The sequence below is a fragment of the Myotis yumanensis genome, unplaced genomic scaffold (genome assembly GCF_028538775.1).
Source record: "Myotis yumanensis isolate MYYU_CA2020_CCGP unplaced genomic scaffold, mMyoYum1.0.hap1 SCAF_8, whole genome shotgun sequence".
Taxonomy (NCBI): domain Eukaryota; kingdom Metazoa; phylum Chordata; class Mammalia; order Chiroptera; family Vespertilionidae; genus Myotis; species Myotis yumanensis.
In genome coordinates, this window is record NW_027223759.1 from 47,527,753 (window position 1) to 47,545,676 (window position 17,924).

Here is a 17,924-nt window from a genome sequence, read left to right on the forward strand (position 1 = left end):
AACAAATAAACTTATAATTAACGCCATCATAAAGTGCCCTCACTTGACTTTATTTTGGTAAATGTTATTTGCATTGAATTAGTTAACTAAATATTTTGTGTTATCACAGAAAATGTCCCAGTCTTTTATAATTTCATAAAAATCATAGCCATGTTCATTGCAAATATGTTAGACCTCTGTTTGCAAATGAATAGAATTCAGGCTTTTCTCTTCACAAGGACTGTTAGGTTTGTTTCTGCAACAGCACCCAACTGAAGGAAATCTGTGCTAAGAAACAGATAAATTGTGCCTGTATACATCTATTTTCACCAAAGAACTACTGAAATTGCCTGTTTGGATAGAATTTTTAGGTACCTATTCATAAGAGAATTAGGCTATATTCAAGGTAAGGGAAGCATGTCCAGTTTCCTGTATCCTTCAAATCATTATTGAACAGATTTTTATCTCTTCCTGAATTTTTCTCAGAAAAGATAACCCATCAACATTCTCTCACTCTAATCACAACAGAAAACCCATATCTTGCACACATGGGTTCTAGCATCTGCTTGTTTTTATTCGTCTATTAAAGTCACAGGTCTTTGCTAATTGCCTTTTTAATGTGAATTCCTCCGAAGTTGCCACCTTGTCCATCAATTCCTACATACTTCTTTCCTCCTGTTATTCTCAGAAGACCCGGATGTTAGTTGAGGAATGAATGAAAAACAGAATTTTAATTAATAATTAGTTTTTCAGCTTGCCTCTACACATTGTGCTAGCATTTTCTAAATAATATTTAATCCTCACAAAAACCCTTTGAGGTAGGTTCCAATATCCCCATTTTACAGATGCAAAAGCTAAAGTTATCCCAGATCCCTGTAAACAGCAGAGCTAGGTAGATGCAATACAGGCCTTTCTGAATGTAGAAACTGTGTTTTTAGTCAAGTTTCTTAACTGGGTTACAAGTACCCATGGTTTCCAGACCCTGAAGGAATCATTCTATTTTAGAGAACTCTATTTTAGGCACTTTTTCCCCCCTAGGAAGAAACTGAAGCAAATGTTTCTAAGTAGTCGGATTTTTCCAGATCCCCCAAACTCCTTGCCAAGGATCTGACCCTACACGCCTCAGACTAGATTGTTCTGTCATGAGAAAGGAAAGGCAAACAGCGGCCAAATGGGCTGGCAAACGCGCGTTCTAAAAATAACTCTTTCATCATTAAATCTAGGAAACTGTGCTCTGCCAATATTTACCTCCTCCATTAGGGCTGCTGTGCTTTTCTGGCTCTCTGGGTCTGAGAAGGAGTTGTTGGAGTAAGCTTTCAGCATTCGCCGGAGTCCTGAAAATGAAATCATGTTCTCGGTCACAATCCTCCTGCTCTGGCGGGACACAGCTGAGCCCAGAAGGATTTCCGAAATGGCTGGAGCTGTTTCTGTAGGTAGTTGTTACTGAATGGGTGACCTTTACCTTCATTTAATAAAATGTGAGAAACGCTGGTTGATGCTTGAAGAGTCTTGATTGATATTTTTCCAAGATGAGTTCATGAATCCTCCTTGTTGACCCCTTCCTGGTGGGTTCCTGACATTTACCACAGGTTAGCCTTTCCCTTCCTATGATATTTACATGGGGAAACACTTTTGCTCTCCTGGATTTCCTGTCAAGTGCTCCATTGCAATTGGTTGTTCTGGCTCACGTAAAATAAGCTGTACAAGTCACGGTCACAAGTGGGGAGCCGCTTTTATTATCTGCATCCTTTTAGAGAGGTTTCCCATTCTAACAGGCCTCCCTTCTAAGAACAGGATTTAGTCTGAATGATCTTTACACCATTTAGAGAGTTAGTTTAAAAGGAAACAGACAAGAAAACCCAAAGCCCTGTGCACTGTTTACTATGTTTTTAAACCAAATGAATTTTCCTTCATTCCAGCAATGCCAGAAACATAGTAAAATGCTACATTTCTGCCCGGCTGGCATGGCTCAGTGGTCGAGTGTTGACCTACAAACCAGGGGCTCACAATGCAATTCCTGGTCAGGGCACAAACCTGGGTTGTGGGTTTGATCTCCAGTGTGGGGCATGCAGGAGGCAACGATTGATGATTCTCTCTCACTCTCTCTCTCTCCCTTCCTCTCTGAAATCAACAACAACAAAAATATTTTAAAAAATGCTACATTTCTGGAAAAGGTGGTAGAGAACTTATATAGCTCTCACAGATAGACCAAAGTATCGTTTTTGGTTTTTTATTCTCTCCTTTCTTTTTTTAAAATTTTCTTTATTCATATAAATTAGGTTTGACATGTGATTCTTTAAAGGAGATAATCCCTGTGTCAATCAGCAAAAGCAGTATTACCTAACTCTCAATGAAAATACTTTCCCTTGTCAGGCTGTTCACAGACATATTACACACCTTCCCGATCGCTTGAGGCTTTTTCAATATCTCTTTGCAGTCTCAACAGTTTTGATTTTATTGAAGACTTTTGTCTCTCTTTATTCATTGCATTGTTAGGATCTTCTTCCTTTAAGGGAAGAAAAAGGATATTTAACCACTTAATAGGGAAAAAAAAGTTTTCTCTCCAAGTTGCACTGAGACCCTTTACTGACTATTTCATTTTAACTGGAAGAAAAAAGTAAAAAAATAAAATAAAATAAAAAGCCAGTAACTGAGACCTGCTTAATAAGAAATCATCTCCTTGTTCACAACTTGTAAGTACCTAGCTTCAGAACAAATGTACTTTCATTAGAACAAATTATTCTTGAAGGATGAGCCTTACTGTAGCTATTTCATAGTTACTTGATAAGTAAATATATTTGTTATATACTCATTGCTCTCTATCTTTATTCAAGTTAGAGTCTTCTAACAGTCCCCATGTAGTATCACATATATGCCTCAAGCTAGGATTGCTTAACAAGCTGAGCAAATGTTTGTGTTCTGTGTTGCTGGCTACTGGGGATGCCTGAACAAAAACACAAATGCTCTTCCCAGAGTGGGTTTATAATTAGGCCTTGAAGAGTAACATAAGAGACCTAGTAATTCAAGGCCACATTCATTGATGAATGGAGCAGACAGGAATGTGTGGCCCACCAAGGGCAGGGCCCGGGCACAAAAGCTTTGAGGAGGCTATAAGACTAAACCAGGATTTTTCAGTCAAGGGGAAGGAGGACAAAGGGTGCCCCAGGCAGAAGAATTGGCTCAAGCAAAGGACAGAGGGAGGACTGTGAGAACTGTATCAGGAACAGTAAATAGACCAGTTGCCTAAGCAAACACCATGAAAGAAAAAGTTGTCTGGGTAGGTTAGGCCAGATTTGGGGGCAGAAAGAAGTAGGGGTTTTATCACATAGGCTAGGAGAAACCATTAACAAAATATGAACTTTCACATACATATTTCAAGGGTTGAATAAAAAGGGGGGTATGTTAGGGTCAGATGGAAAGGTGGCTGTACACATAGCAGAGGGAGAGAAACCTGTGGAGAAAGAGAGGAAACTAATGACTAAAGATGGAAGTGAAGGAGTCAGGGAGTCAGGACTTATCTGATAGGGAAAGTGACAAACTGGGATCCCAAATGCTGGCGGAAGGTTAGCTCTAGATAGATTTTCATGAAGAAAGGGGAGCTGAGGATTTACAGCAACATGAGTAGCCTTTACAAAATGTAATGTACAGGTAAAAATATTTTATTTACATATTGTATATTACATAATCATAAAAAGTTTATTTAGAGCCCAAGGTGACGTCATACCCCCAGGTGAGCTCTGACTAAACCACAAGGATGCCTAATTCCAAACCTGTCTTCCCTTGCTGGAGGAACACACATTATAATCTGGCTGTTAGACCAGTCCAAGACTTCACTTGGTCTGCTTGGGACACCTATTGCTCAAAAATGTATCTCTAAGGATAGATCACTACTGGCTCACCTTGAGGATGGAGTTTACTACTATCCTTTAGCTTTCTTAAATTCCTCCTCTCTTCCAAATATTTGTTAGAAAGAAGATTAATATTGGGAGAGGCATATAAAACTATGGATACCATCTTTGAACATGGCCTTTACAGTGACCTTATAAATATTTTCACACTGGTCATCAGCCCTCCAATATTTGTACTTGGATTGTTCTCCTGTCTTAACTCTTGCCCATATAAATTTCATAGCACTACATAAAAGTCAGACTTTGGAAGCATTTTGCCTTAAGGCTATTAAGAAAATCTTATTTTTCCATTTGAAGATACAGTCCATTCTCTTAAACAACAGACATGTAGTCTTTAGTTCTGGTGCACTGAAATTTCATAGAAACCAAAAATTCCATGAGCACATCAATTAAAGATAATCTATCATGGCTGCCTCCTTATATTTCAGCTAGAGGTCTGGTGCATGAAATTCATGCACAGGTAGGGTCCCTAGCTCTGACCAGTGATCAGGGTCAATCAGGGCCTTCCAGCTGCCAGATGGGGCCTTCTTTCTGGCTGCCAGCCAGGACCTTCTTTCCCCAGCTGCTTTCTGGGGCTTTCCTTCATTCTGTGCCACCCCCTGGTGGTCAGTGCACATCATAGCAAGTGATCAAACTCCAGGTCTCCTGGTGGAACTCCTGAGGGGACACTTTGCATATTAGCCTTTTATATACATAGATAGGAGCCTAGTCAAACTTTCAAGGAGAATGACCCTTGTTTTATTGATAGGTTAGTCTATAGCAGTGGTTCTCAACCTTCTGGCCCTTTAAATACAGTTCCTCATGTTGTGACCCAACCATAAAATTATTTTTGTTGCTACTTCATAACTGTAATATTGCTACTGTTATGAATCGTAATGTAAATATCTGACATGCAGGATGGTCTTAGGCGACCCCTGTGAAAGGGTCGTTCGACCGCCAAAGGGATCGTGACCCCCAGGTTGAGAACCGCTGGTCTATAGGGACATTTTTATTAGCCTTTTAATAAAGTAATAGATATACTCTATTGTATATTTTCTCATCCCAGGGATCACCTACACTATTTGGAAGAAGAGAAAAAAAGAAAGCACTTTCCTATTATAATCCAATCTCCCTTTCTGCTCCAATCTCTACCTCTGCTTCTGCTTTGAAAAGACATTGCTATTGTTAATTTGCTTTGCCTTTGCCAAGGTAGGAAAAAAAAAGGATTCATTTTAGAAATAGCTGTCACATAATGCTATTTGGAAGGTAGGGAAAGGAAAAGTTGGTTGCCTTCCCAGGTGCTGGGCTCACTGCTGTGCCCAGATCTAATTGCCTTTCTCTCTTCCCTCATCTCTTGTTCCCTGAGTGTGGATCCTGGGATATTGACTTTGGCTACTCTTTTAATCCTATAGGAGGACATGGCCAGTGGGTTGGTTCTATCTATGTGCAGAGAAATATAAGCTCCCAATATGGCCCTTGAAGTCTGAATGAAATCTAGCAGAGGCCCAGGGAAGAGTTGTCAGGAATTCAGAAGACAAAGAATTTACTCCAAGATAGCTAAGAAACAAGATGCCTGGGCTCTGACCAGGGACACTGATCTGTTTTTAGCAAAGATGACATAGTAGAATCATCCAAATCCCCTCAAAATTAGCCTCTGTGATTTAGTCCAAGCTTTTCAAAGAAAAGTGAAGAATGTTGGCGCTTCCCACCTCCTAGGATGCATGCCTTTGTGTAATCCCCGCAGCTTGAGTGTGAGCTGCACTTACTGGCTTGCTTCTAACAGATAAAATATGATGAGATATCACTTCTGAGATTAGCTAATAAAAGACTATGCTTCTATCTTGAGCACTCTGGCTCTGTCTCTCTTGGATCAAAATTCTGGGGGAAGCAGGCTGACATGTGTGCTGCCCTAAGGAGAGAACCACCTGGCAAGGAAATATTATCTCCCGCCAACAGTCAGCCAGAGGCCTGCCCCAGCCATGGGTAAGCTTAGAAGCGGCTCATTTCCCAATAGAGCTTTGAGATGCCTGCAGTCCTGGCTGACACCTTGATTGCCGTCTTCTGAGGGACTCAGAGGCACCCAGCTAAGCCACACTTGGATTCCTGACCCACAGAAACTGTGAGATAATAAATGCTTGCTTTAAGCCATTAAGTTTGGGAGTGATTTGTTATACAGCAATAACAACCAAGAAGAGACAGTGATTATTTACAGGTCATGAAACATGTGTGCCTGGCATTACTCTCATAGAAGACCAAGTATGAAGATTCAGTAGAAAACCCTTGACTTTCTTTCCCTTCCAGACATATTTCCTTTGCCTATTTATAAACCACACTGTTTTTAATTTATCTGAACCGTGAAAAAAAATCAATATTTCCCATTAAAAAAACACAAGGTATTTCCTTTACAATTGTTCTCAAATTTTTTTTTAAGGAATCCCTCAGTACCTGACTAAGGTTTCCCATTAATGGAACTTCCTTCCATCCATACTTACAAAGTAATCGGTTAATAGGAACTCAGATTTATTTTCTGTAGATGAAATGGCAGTTTCTTCCATGAGAGCCTGGATATCCTTTTCAACATCGATCTTGCTGATGGCCCCGTGAATGTGCATGTGGCACTGCAAAGCCAAGGGAAGCAGAAGGAGGTTGCTGAAGACGTGTTTCCTGCTAGTTCTTACCATGCATCCCAGAAATGGAGAAATCTTTACTACTCACTGTGGTCAGGGTTTGGCCAAAAACAGAAATATGTTGTGTGTACTGATTCAAGTTATTACATAAAAGTTTAATTCTTTCCTTTTCCAGCTCCAGGATGTTCTGAAAAGAATGGAAAATGAGGTAAGATCAGCCAGTTGGCATGGAAAACTGAAATCACCCATCTGAGCAAATTGTCCTGTTTGTGCCTCTTGATTATGTCATATCCAAACTGTGGTGGAGAGATTTTCAGGACAAGAATGTGATTTTGCATCTCTCCTATTTATCTTCCATTAGAATTTATTTAAATTGCATGCTTTCCCCAGGATTTTTCAGCCCAAAGGCATAGAGGTGGATGCAGTGGGTTATCTGACATTCACAAAGAAAGGGTAGAAAAGAATCATTTGAAAAGCATTTGTGCCCTAACTGGTTTGGTTCAGTGGATAGAGTGTTGGCCTGTGGACTCAAGGGTTCCAGGTTCGATTCTAGGCAAGGGCATGTACCTTGCTTGAGGGCACATACCCAGTAGGGAGTGTGCAAGAAGCAGCTGATTGATGTTTCTAACTCTCTATCCCTCTCCCTTCCTCTCTGTAAAAAATCAATAAAATATATTTTTTTAAAAATAAAATATATATACCTTTAAAAAAAAAGAAAAGTATTTGTGAGTCCCAGAGAAAGAGAATGAAGCCCAGTAAAACCCATGTCTATATCTCCAAAATGTAGTCAGAAACTAGATATTTCTAGAATTGTTTACAGTCATAGAAGGCATTCTGCTAGTCTCTGCAGGGGCAAAGATGAGGCACAAATTCTCTGCTTCAGGAAACTATTTGACGAGCAGAACCCCAAAGTCTGATCAATTCATAATTCTGACCTAAAATTAAGCCTGGGGGTCAGAGACCACTGTTTAAAGGTGGGAACATACCCTCCCCATTTTGAGTGAAATGACAAGAATTCCACTCTGGGAGTTTCATATCTTTTAGCTGGAAGGGTAAATAAGAAAGCGAGGGAGGTCACCTTTCCTTGTTAGCCCTTAACACTTTAGAAAAGGTAGCTATTGGATTCTTGCCACTCACTGCTAGCTGAGCTGCTGAATGATTGTTTTGAGGGAGTTCAAAGAAGTTCAGCAGCTAGGCATTGTGGGAGAAATCTGGGTCAGGTGGAGTATACAGGGGATTCCCCAGCCTGTGGGGGCAGCTTGGTATGTACCTAGAGGACTTCGGCTTTGACGGAGGTGGCCGGTGTCTAAGCTAACATGCTCCTCATCCTGTTTTTGTAAGGACAGGACCTGGGCATTCCTCCTTCATCCAGAGGATTGGTTACTCCTGTAACTGCCACCCAGCAATAGTCTTTTATGAAGAAGGTTTTGAGCAAATTGGTGGGTAACATTACCATAGGAAGCAAGAAGGATGGACTACATCTCAAGGCCTCTGATAGGGTGGGGGTGGGGAAATCACAAAGCTTATTGGCTTCTCCCATCCTGACTCTGTGGCACACCTGCAGGGCCCACTGGCCTGATCCAGCATGCCGTTTCTTTATACTCCTGAGCAGACTGCTTTCGCGTTCTGTTGTTATTTAAAAAATTTTTAAATTTACTTGTTTTCTAATTAAGAAAAATTTACATGACATAAAATTTACCATTGTAACCATTTTTAAATGTGTAATGCAGTGTCATTAAGTACATTCACATTGTTGGGCAACGATCACCCTCATCTATCTCCAGAACATTTTTCATCTTGCATCACTGAAACTGTGTACTCATTAAGCCATAACTCCTGATTTTCCCATCTTCAGCCCCTCTGGCAACCACCATTCTAGTTTCTGTCTTCTATGAATTTGACTACTCTAGTTAGCTCATATAATAGGAATCATACAGTATTTGTCCCTTTTCGTCTGGCTTATTTCATTTAGCAAAAAGTCTGACTTTTTGCTAAATGAAATAAGCCAGACGAAAAGGGACAAATCGAATCAAACAGGTGACCTCTTGGTGCATGAATTGACACTCAACCAACCCAGCCACAGTGGCCAGGCTAATTCACACTCTTCATTCATTTTTTTCAGTTCCTACTGCTGTCCTGGCCTTCCTTCCTGTTAAAGGCTGAATAATATTCCTTTGCACACGTATACCACATTTTGTTTATCAGTATATAGGCTCAGGCAATAAGTATGAACATCTTTGTCAATCGCATGCAAATTTTTATCCTGTGCCAAGTGCCCTGACATTTGAATCAGAAAGTCTGGAGCTCTGCTCCCCGTGGCCACCTACCTTCTCTGTGGAGTTAGAACCTGTACAATTTTTGTAAGTCAATGGGCACCAAATGTTTGTCTTTGCTTCTGCTGTTGGTCCCCGGAGTCTTTCTCCAAAATTGCAGACACCAGCCATTTGAATGTGGCCAGGTGCTCTTGCTCTCCCAGATACAGGATTAAAGACCCTGAAGAGCAGCCTACCGAACATACTGTTTCTTCAAAGGGCAGAAACCATATGCCTCCTAACAAATACACAACACAAATTCTGCTCAGTGGTTTGGATCTCAAGTGGGACAACTTCAAAAGCAAGAGACTTTACAGGACAGAAAAGGACATAGAAAGCAGCTGTTCTAATTTAGCGCCATGATGAGCAAAGGTCAGGAAAGAAAAGAAAAGCCAGGATTAGGAACATAGTGCATCACCAGCGGGCAGCTGTTTCTTTACTTTGGCAAGGGCTGAACCACTAGCATCAGTTTGAGACTAGAATAACCAGTGTCTCTTGATGGAGATGGTAATGTTTAACAGATTTTAATTACATCTCAGGGAAATCATTAAAATGATCTATGTTCGCTCATGAAAAGAGGCTGAGATTAATTCCACTGTGCAAAGGGAAAGTCCATATCTCACGTAATGAATTATTGCTTTCCATTATATTGTGTGTGTGGTTTTTTAAAAAATAAAATAGGCAGTAGAAAAGCAAGATACTCAAGAAGGACCTAAAATGGTCCTCTAGTGTGATGTAGCACATACGAAGAAAGTGCTGTCAGAGTTACCAAGAAACAGCAGATTTAGAACCTGTCTGAGGCCAAGACATCATAGTAATTCACACTCTTTTAGAAAAATATATGTTCTTATTGAATTTAGAGAGAGAGGGGGAGAGGGAAAAATAGAAACATTCATCGGTTGCCTCCTGCTCACCCCGTACTGGGGATTGAGCCCAAAAGCCAGACATGTGCCTGACAGGGAATCGAAAAGGTGACCTCTTGGTGCATTGATTGACACTCAACCAACCCAGCCACAATGGCCAGGCTAATTCACACTCTTTATTCATTCTTTTCAGTTCCTACTGCTGTCCTGGCCTTCTAGTTTACATTACCTGAGGAGCTTACCTTCAACAAACTGATGAAAGAAATATGCTCTTTATAGAGCAGGAACTCTCAAACTTTAGTATCCTAGCAATCTCCTAGACCCTGTCCTAAAGTCATTCAGAAGTTCTGTGATCCACCTGGTCTAGGGAGGTGCTCAGGAATCTGAATCACAACAAGCACGCTAGGTATTTAGTTCTAAATGATCATATCATCACTTTAAAATGTTTACTAAATGTACTGTAACTGAAAAATAAATTTAAAAAAAGAAAAAAATAACAAAGTAAATAAAATTTTTGCCAAATGGGTAAGCATCATTTCATATGTTAACTAGTAATTTGATTTTCCCTTCTATGATTTGCATGTTCATACCTTTTGAATTTTATTGGCTGACTGAATTCTTCCTTTGTATATCTTCTTTGCTGCTAAATTGCACACATCCCCATAAAGTATTGAAATGGTACTTTATTCATGGCTATAGATATCCAGTGTCCAACCCAATGTCTGACATTCAAAGAAATTCTCAAGTGTATACTGTATGAATCAGCTTCCAGGCCTAAAACTCATTTCTGAATACCTAGTCATTAAGCCTGAATTTACATTTTCCTTTGGCAGCACTTTCCGAAATCGGCTGAGCATTATTGTGTCCATTGAGAACTTAGGACTGGAATCCTGGCCAATGATACTCAGTAAATATTCACTGGTTGTTTTACCCATGGAGGAATTACAACAATGAGAAGTAATGTCATTTGTGCAAAGTCACAATAGGACTGATGGCCACAGCTAAGGGCAGAGATCATCAGGTTATATAACTACAGATCCGATCTCCATTTTCAAGGCCACACAAAGCTCCATGGAAGAAGAAAAAAAGTGAACGCATAACTTACTTGGTAGCAGTTTTCTAGCGTGTTTTCCCATTTCAGTCTGGTAGAACAGCCGGCCATGTTTTTTTGGTAATAATTTTCATCTTCTTTTGTCAATTTCTCAGTCGAGTTTTTCAATTTATTGAGGAGCTAAAGTAAAACATCAGAGTCACATATTCAAGAACACATTTATGAAAGCCCATTGTAATTCCAAATAATGTCATTTATACCAATGATATGTTTCTCACCTCCCAGCTAAATTCATAAAGAGTAGCTATAGACAACAAAATCAAAGATCTTTCAGAAAAAAAATGGATGTCAGAGCTGAAAGGAAGCCAAAAGACCTTTCAGTGCAATTCTTTTAATTTTTCATATGAAGCAATCGAGGTCCTTAAATATGATGTGATGTGCCCACATTCATCAAATCAAGGAGAAGGCCAATGACAGATGAGGAGAAGCAAGTATAGATCAGGAACCTCCAACTCAAGACTGTAATCTACTAACGATTTCTGTGGTCTTATTTGGTAAATCCTGTCATCCCTGGCATTTCTTACCAGGACAGGTAGAGAAATGTGCGGTCATATAACTTAGAACTAGGATGAGGCCTGGCTATCATCCAGTAAGGTCCAATAACCTTACTTTACTTTCACTCTATAAACTCTGCAGTATAACTTCAAAATCAAACTTCAGGATTAGAGTCCTGCAAGTGAATTACTTAACCTTCATGAGCTAGTTTTCTTATCTGTGTGATGGGGATAGTGATACTCCTGTTTCACTGGGTTGCTTTGTAGATTCAAGCAGGTAATATGGGTAAAGCAGGTGGCACACTGCCTGAGACCTGGGTTAGCACTCATAGTGAGCATTACTACTGCTAGTGAAGAGTCTGAGCGAGACACATGTCAATGTTCACGGCAAGTTACGGACAGCTTGACAGATGCCTTCCTTGCATCCTACTCCCCAGTGATCTGCTCCTTCCCAAAGAGCCCCCTCTTGCCAGTCACCGAAATTGACCATTCTGGTTGTGAAATCTTCTGGAAAATCAAATACAAAACTCTCTGGACCAGAGTGGCTGAAATCGATTCTCAAAATGCTCAGACAAGTAATTTAAAGTCTTTGAGAAAGGAAAAAGTTATACTACATGAATTATTCTCAAACTTTAATATGCCTAGCAATGACGTAAGGTGCTTGTAAAACTGCAGATTTTTGGGGTCCCACAGTAGTCATACTGACTCAGTACTTCTGTAGTGGGATCAGGAAATCTGAATTTTTACTACCTCCTCAGTTAATTTTGATGCAAATGGTCCTTAAACCAGAGTTTAAGGAGCACTCAGGATCCCTCTGACTTACACAGTTAGGAGTTTCAAGGACAGAGACAAAGACTTTTAAGAATGACCCTCTTTATGTTTAAGGACACTTTGACTAACGTTTCAGTAATAAAGAACATTCATCCAATATTCTGAATATTAACACCACTCACTTTATTATTCCAATTGATATACTAGCCATTCAACTATCCCTGGGCTCTGATGTATGACTTACACAGGACACACTGGGTTTTGTATATCAAGTGTAATGGATCACATTTACCTATAGAAACATGAGCTTGTGAATTTTAATCTGATAACAATTTAGTGAAAGGGCTGAAAGTGCACCATGGCTATACTTTGTTAAATTATGTCCTTAGATTCTTACTGAGAATACTCAGACCTCCAGCAATGAGAACAAAGTTACTTTTGAAATGACCCATCACATTCATCAGCTTACACTATATAGCTATTGACTAGAAGTTTCTGCTTAGCACATTTATAGCAAATAACCCCAAATCAATAGAAAAGAAGAATGTCAACTCTTACATTCTTATTTCAGGAACTTTAAAAAAAATTTATTTAAGGAACTTTTCAGAAAACTTCATTAAAATTTATCAAAGATTGCACACTTTTTTTCTTCTTTTCTTTCTCCTGGAACAAATATTTCATGCACTCATCAAACATTTATTGGGTGCCACAGTGTGTCAGGTAGGCTCTGGAAGTAGAAAATGGAACTAGACAGGCTCCTTCTTTAGCCAGGACCCACATTACTACCCTGTGGGATAGAGCCCAGGATGATATAAGTATTTAGTTATATAAGCTAAACTAGCCTTGGAATTACAATGACATATAAGCTGAGACTTGGCACATAGTGGGCGCTCACAGAAATAATCCTTGTGTGAAAAAATGTAAAATAAAGTAGGAATTGGTGAGCATGGCATGATACCAAAACAAAAATTTGTGTGTGTGTGTGTGAGAGAGAGGTTAAAGCACAGTTTGAGAGGGAGAATAGCAAAAGATGATGCTGAGAATCAGGCAAAGGTCAGGGAAACTCTTAAGGACCACATAAAGGAGTTGGTACTTTATTCTGAGGTCATTGGAAAGACTTTGAAGGCTTTTAAAAGGAGAATAATATGCTCAGATTTGAGTTCCAGAAAAGTCAGTTTGACTTGTATATGGGAAATAGATAGAAAAAGGCAACACTGAAAGTCAAGAGACCAACTTGTCAGTTACATAACCTAAGAAATGATCATGACAGCCTGGGACAGAGTAGTGGCAGTGGGGACAAATACAAGTAGATAAATTTAAAAAGTATTTGGTTTAGGAGTTAGAATTGGGAGGATATGGAGAATGATGATATTCAAAGATCTAGAAAACACAAGAATAAACATTTTTATCAGAGGGAAGTGATGGTTCCAATTTTGGATGTTGGATTTGATATACCAGAATGCAGTTTAGAGACTGGTTTGGGCTGAAGATATAAATGTGGGTATTGTCAGCATAGATATTCTAGTTGAAGCCATGAGAGTATATTTAATGAATACCAGTTACTTCTCGAGTACCTGATATTGAGCATACTGGCTTAGACACCAGAGATACCATGCAGAATAAGACTGAATGAGGCCCCGGAGAGAAACCATGAGGAGCAGCAGTACATAAAAGCCAAGCAGAAGAAGGGAAGTCGGTAAAGAAGGTTAAGAAAATATTGCCAGATAAGAAAACCAAAAGAGTGAGAGGTTGCTGAAGTTAAAAGAAGAGACTGTTTCTGGATTGGGGAAGTCATCAATGCTTAATGCTTCCAAGTTAGCATAAGGTAAGAACTGGGAATACCCATTGGCTTTAGCAACAAGGATGACATTGTTTTCGGCAAAGGCACTTTCAGTAGAACGATGAGGAAAGCTGACTGGGGTGGTTTGAGGAAGTGAAGGCACAGCACAGACAACTCTTTCAATAAATCCTACTGTAAAAAGGAGGAGATAATAATATCTGGAGAGGAATAGTGTCATGAAGGTGTCTCCCTGACTCTCCCAAGATGGGGGGAGTTGAGAAGGCTGATGGGAAGGAATTGTTGGAGAGGGGCATCTCCAAGATATAGGGGAGAAGGGTATAATCAAGAGACGTGTCTCTGAGAGAGGGGATGGGAAACAGAGCATGTGGAGAATCGGCCTGTCTCGTTGCACACGTTACTTCAGCAGGCAGGTGGCTGTGCTGATTTCTATTTACTCCATGAGGTAGGAGGCAAGATAGTCTGCTGAGAGTGGGTGGTGAGGAAGGAGGTGCAAGGAGAATGGAGATTTAGATCAGCTTCTGGTGAGAACAAGGACTGCTGAGCAGGGGAACAGGAAGAATTACAGCTCAGCTCAGGCTGGTGATCACAGCCACTTCGGTGTGAGATGAGAAAATGAATGCTGCCTTAGCTGTTTAGCTTCAGGACTAAAAAAAAAAGCTAACAGATAAAGCAATGAAGACAGTGGGGGTCTGTGAGGTAATGACAACCAAAGTTTAGGGTCACAGGACCAGCTGACGGAGGGCAAGAGAGAACTGTAGTTTTCAGTCTCCCAAGGAAGCTTCTAATGAGGGAAGGAAGAGGAACTTCACCACTTAGCTGCCCATGTTTTTATTGTTTTACTAGAGGCCTGGTGCACGAATTCATGCACCAGTGGGGTCCCTCGGCCTGGCCTGTGGAGTCGGGCCGAAACTGGCTCTCTGCCATCCCCCGAGGAGTCCCAGATTGCAAGAGGGTGCAGGACAGGCTGAGGGACCCCACCAGTGCATGATTGGGGCCAGGGAGGGACACAGGAGGTTGGCCAGCCAGGGAGGAAATGCAGGAGGGCTCCAGGTTGTGTCCAGCCCATCTCACTCAGTCCCGATTGGCCGGACCCCAGCAGCAAGCTAACCAACCAGTAGGAGCATCTGCCCCCTGGTGCTCAGTGCATATCATAGTGACTGGTCGACTGGTTGACTGTCTGCTCCCTGGTGGTCAGTCACAGCAAATGGTTGAGTGGCCTTAGCATATCATTAGCATAGTATGCTTTGATTGGTTGAACAGATGACTGGACACTTAGCATATTAGTCTTTTATTATATAGGACCAGAGGCCCAATGCACAAAATTCGTGCAAGGGCCTTGGCCCTGGTCCCCTCTCGCTGCGGGGGGCCTCTGCTGCCTCTGTCTAGGCCCCCACCCACTGCGGCTTTGTCCGGAAGGAAGGACGTCCAGAAGGATGTCCGGTCTAATTAACATATTACATTTTTATTATTATAGATTGCTTGACATCAATAAAGAACAGCTTCTAGCCTGGCTGCAGTGGCTCAGTGATTGAGCATTGGCCTATGAACCAGTGGGTCATGGTTCGATTCCTGGTCAGGGCACATGCCCAGGTTGCAGGCTTGATTCTCCAGTGGGGAGCATGCAGGATTCTCTCTCATCATTGATGTTTCTAGCTCTCTCGCCCTCTCCCTCCCTCTCTGAAATCAGTACAAATATATTTTTTTAAAAAGAAAAAAAAAAAAAAGAACAGCTTCTACTGTAGGCTTCAAATGCCCACAGGTCCTGGTGCCTAGCACTGAAACATACTGTGGTTTCCTTTCCTTGTAAGCTGTCTCATTTTTCAATACTTATGATTATTTCAAACTGTGAAGATTGATGTGTGAAGAAATAAGAACCTTGTAAAATCTTGCTAATAATGAATTTAAGTTATTCAACTAATAGTTTCTTCAGATGAAATAATAGCAACACTTGCAATGACAATTTTCTTTTAAGGATGTTTTGGGTTGTTGTGGTGCTGCCTGCATTGACTTAGGGGCACTCCATCTTTTGGAGAAGATACTGATGATTTCAAAGCGTTCCAACCTCAGCACATACCACAGAAGTGTGCAAGATAATCTATTTTGGGCTTGTGTTCATTTTTGCCTAAAGCTTACTCTTATCTAAAATCTGAATTGACATTGATGCCAACACATGGACAGCTGTGGATTCTGAAGTGTCCTGGAGGCTGAGGGGGAACTTTACAACATGAAAAGGTGTCAACATCTTGGGACATGTGGCCATTGACAGGTGTCTGTGTCATGTGGATTTATAGACTTACTATCTAGCTTGAATTAGGGTAATATACACAAAATGCACAAATCTCTTAAAAAGATTTCTGCCAAGAAGCTGCAGTTTGGTGCTAATATGAACAATATCAGCATAATGAAGCCACAGGAACCGATGCTCTCTCCTGCTCCTGGTAATGAGTGTGTCCACACCCACATGAAAAGGCGGAAACTGGGATGGGCTACTGAGATCTGACAAGAAGGTGGCCAAAACATTTAAAACTATCAAGAGGACTATCAGAAACATGAATTTATATTTACTATGGTTAAATCTGAACCTTTCCCCAAGTGTGTAATTTATGCTGGAGCTGTCACTTAATGATTATGTAAACATAGGATTAGCTAATCATTTAAAATATTATTTCATCTTTACCTCATCCTTCAAACATTTCTACTTTTTTGTTTTTTATAATGTTCATAACATATTGGTATCCTATCTAATAAAGAAGGGATATGCTAATTGACCCTCACGCCATTGCAAAGGTGGCGGCGCCCAAAGCCAATAAGGAGGGAATATGCTAATTGACTGCCCCACCCTCAAAGATGGCAGCATCCACAGCCACAAAATGGTGGCGCCCAGTCCCTTCAGCCCCACTGGTATGCCTGCCTCCAGAGTCCCCTAGTCCCCTCAGCCCCCCAGCCACCGAGGGCCGGCCCAAGGTGCAGGCAAGCCTCGGATGGCTGCTGCCCAGCCACCCAGGGCTGCCTGAGGCTCAGGTAACCAGGGCTGGCCGAGGCTTGCACTGCTAGCAGTGGCAGCAGCAGAGGTGTGATGGGGGCATCACCTTTCCCTGATCACTGGGTCACCTCCCGCCCCTGAGGGCTCCTGGACTGTGAGAGGGAGCAGGTTGGGCTGAGGGACATGAATTTTCATGCACCGGGCCTCTAGTAATTTATAAAGTACTATTATTACAGATGACATAGATAAAGTACACTATACAATAAATATGAATATGTATATATATTTTTTACTTATTTGGGGTATGAGTTGAGAGATATTTCATAATAGGATTCCCTATTGAACAATGTGGACACCACTGGTCTAATTTGTCATCTGTCAATAATACCTTTTACAAATTTATGTAGACCAGGAATGATTTAGGATCCCTTCTGATACTCTGCACACTAGGCTCTGCAGAGACCCTGCACAGAGGGGGAATTAGCCCGTGCTCTTGTATTCATAGCTAAGGGCCGGGAGCCCATCTGTCACCAAACCTCATGCATCCAGCTGGCCACGACACCTTACCTTCTGCTTCTCCTTGTCAGTCATGGTTTGCTTGGAGCTCTCTATAAGATGGAAAAGTGCTTCATGCTTCTTGGTACTCTCCATTAATTTCTTTTTGGCCTAGAGAAAGAAAAAAAAACATACAGAAAAGTAGGGGAAAAAGGAGCAAAAACGGATATCAAGAGAAAAAATATTCTGTTCTGAAACAAGACAATGTTTACGTGCTAGCTTGAATGATTGTGTCTATTTTAGTTCTTTATTTCTACCCTCACCTCAAAATCTGCCTAAAATATTGCAGTGGCTAATGTTTTGCCCTGAGAACCACTGTATATTTTTTCATTACAGTGGGTATACTCAAGAGGGTTATACACTTTGCTAGATCACCAAAGGCTTGCAAGCCTCCAAAATGTTATTCTAGCTAACATGAAGGAAGGCAAGGGCTCTACCACAAAGAACGAATAACACGACAAACATGGAAGACTGCCTGCATCATTCTTTTAAATCAGCCTGGGCCACAATTGAGGTTGCTTTAAGATGCTTTCTTAAAACT

At 40.9% G+C, this 17,924-nt stretch overlaps 1 protein-coding gene across 3 annotated transcripts in view; it reads right to left on the reverse strand.

The window, feature by feature from the left end:
• Positions 1 to 17,924, reverse strand: part of NOSTRIN (nitric oxide synthase trafficking) — a 52,579-nt gene that overhangs the window by 8,286 nt on the left and 26,369 nt on the right. For all 3 annotated transcript variants that reach the window (XM_070422804.1, XM_070422805.1, XM_070422803.1), the window contains exons 7-12: positions 17,396 to 17,494; positions 10,774 to 10,899; positions 6,582 to 6,680; positions 6,359 to 6,484; positions 2,377 to 2,485; positions 1,228 to 1,313 (exon numbers count right to left, since the gene is read on the reverse strand). In XM_070422804.1, the coding sequence (XP_070278905.1) occupies positions 1,228 to 1,313; positions 2,377 to 2,485; positions 6,359 to 6,484; positions 6,582 to 6,680; positions 10,774 to 10,899; positions 17,396 to 17,494 (645 nt within the window). The remainder of the gene's footprint in view (positions 1 to 1,227; positions 1,314 to 2,376; positions 2,486 to 6,358; positions 6,485 to 6,581; positions 6,681 to 10,773; positions 10,900 to 17,395; positions 17,495 to 17,924) is intronic.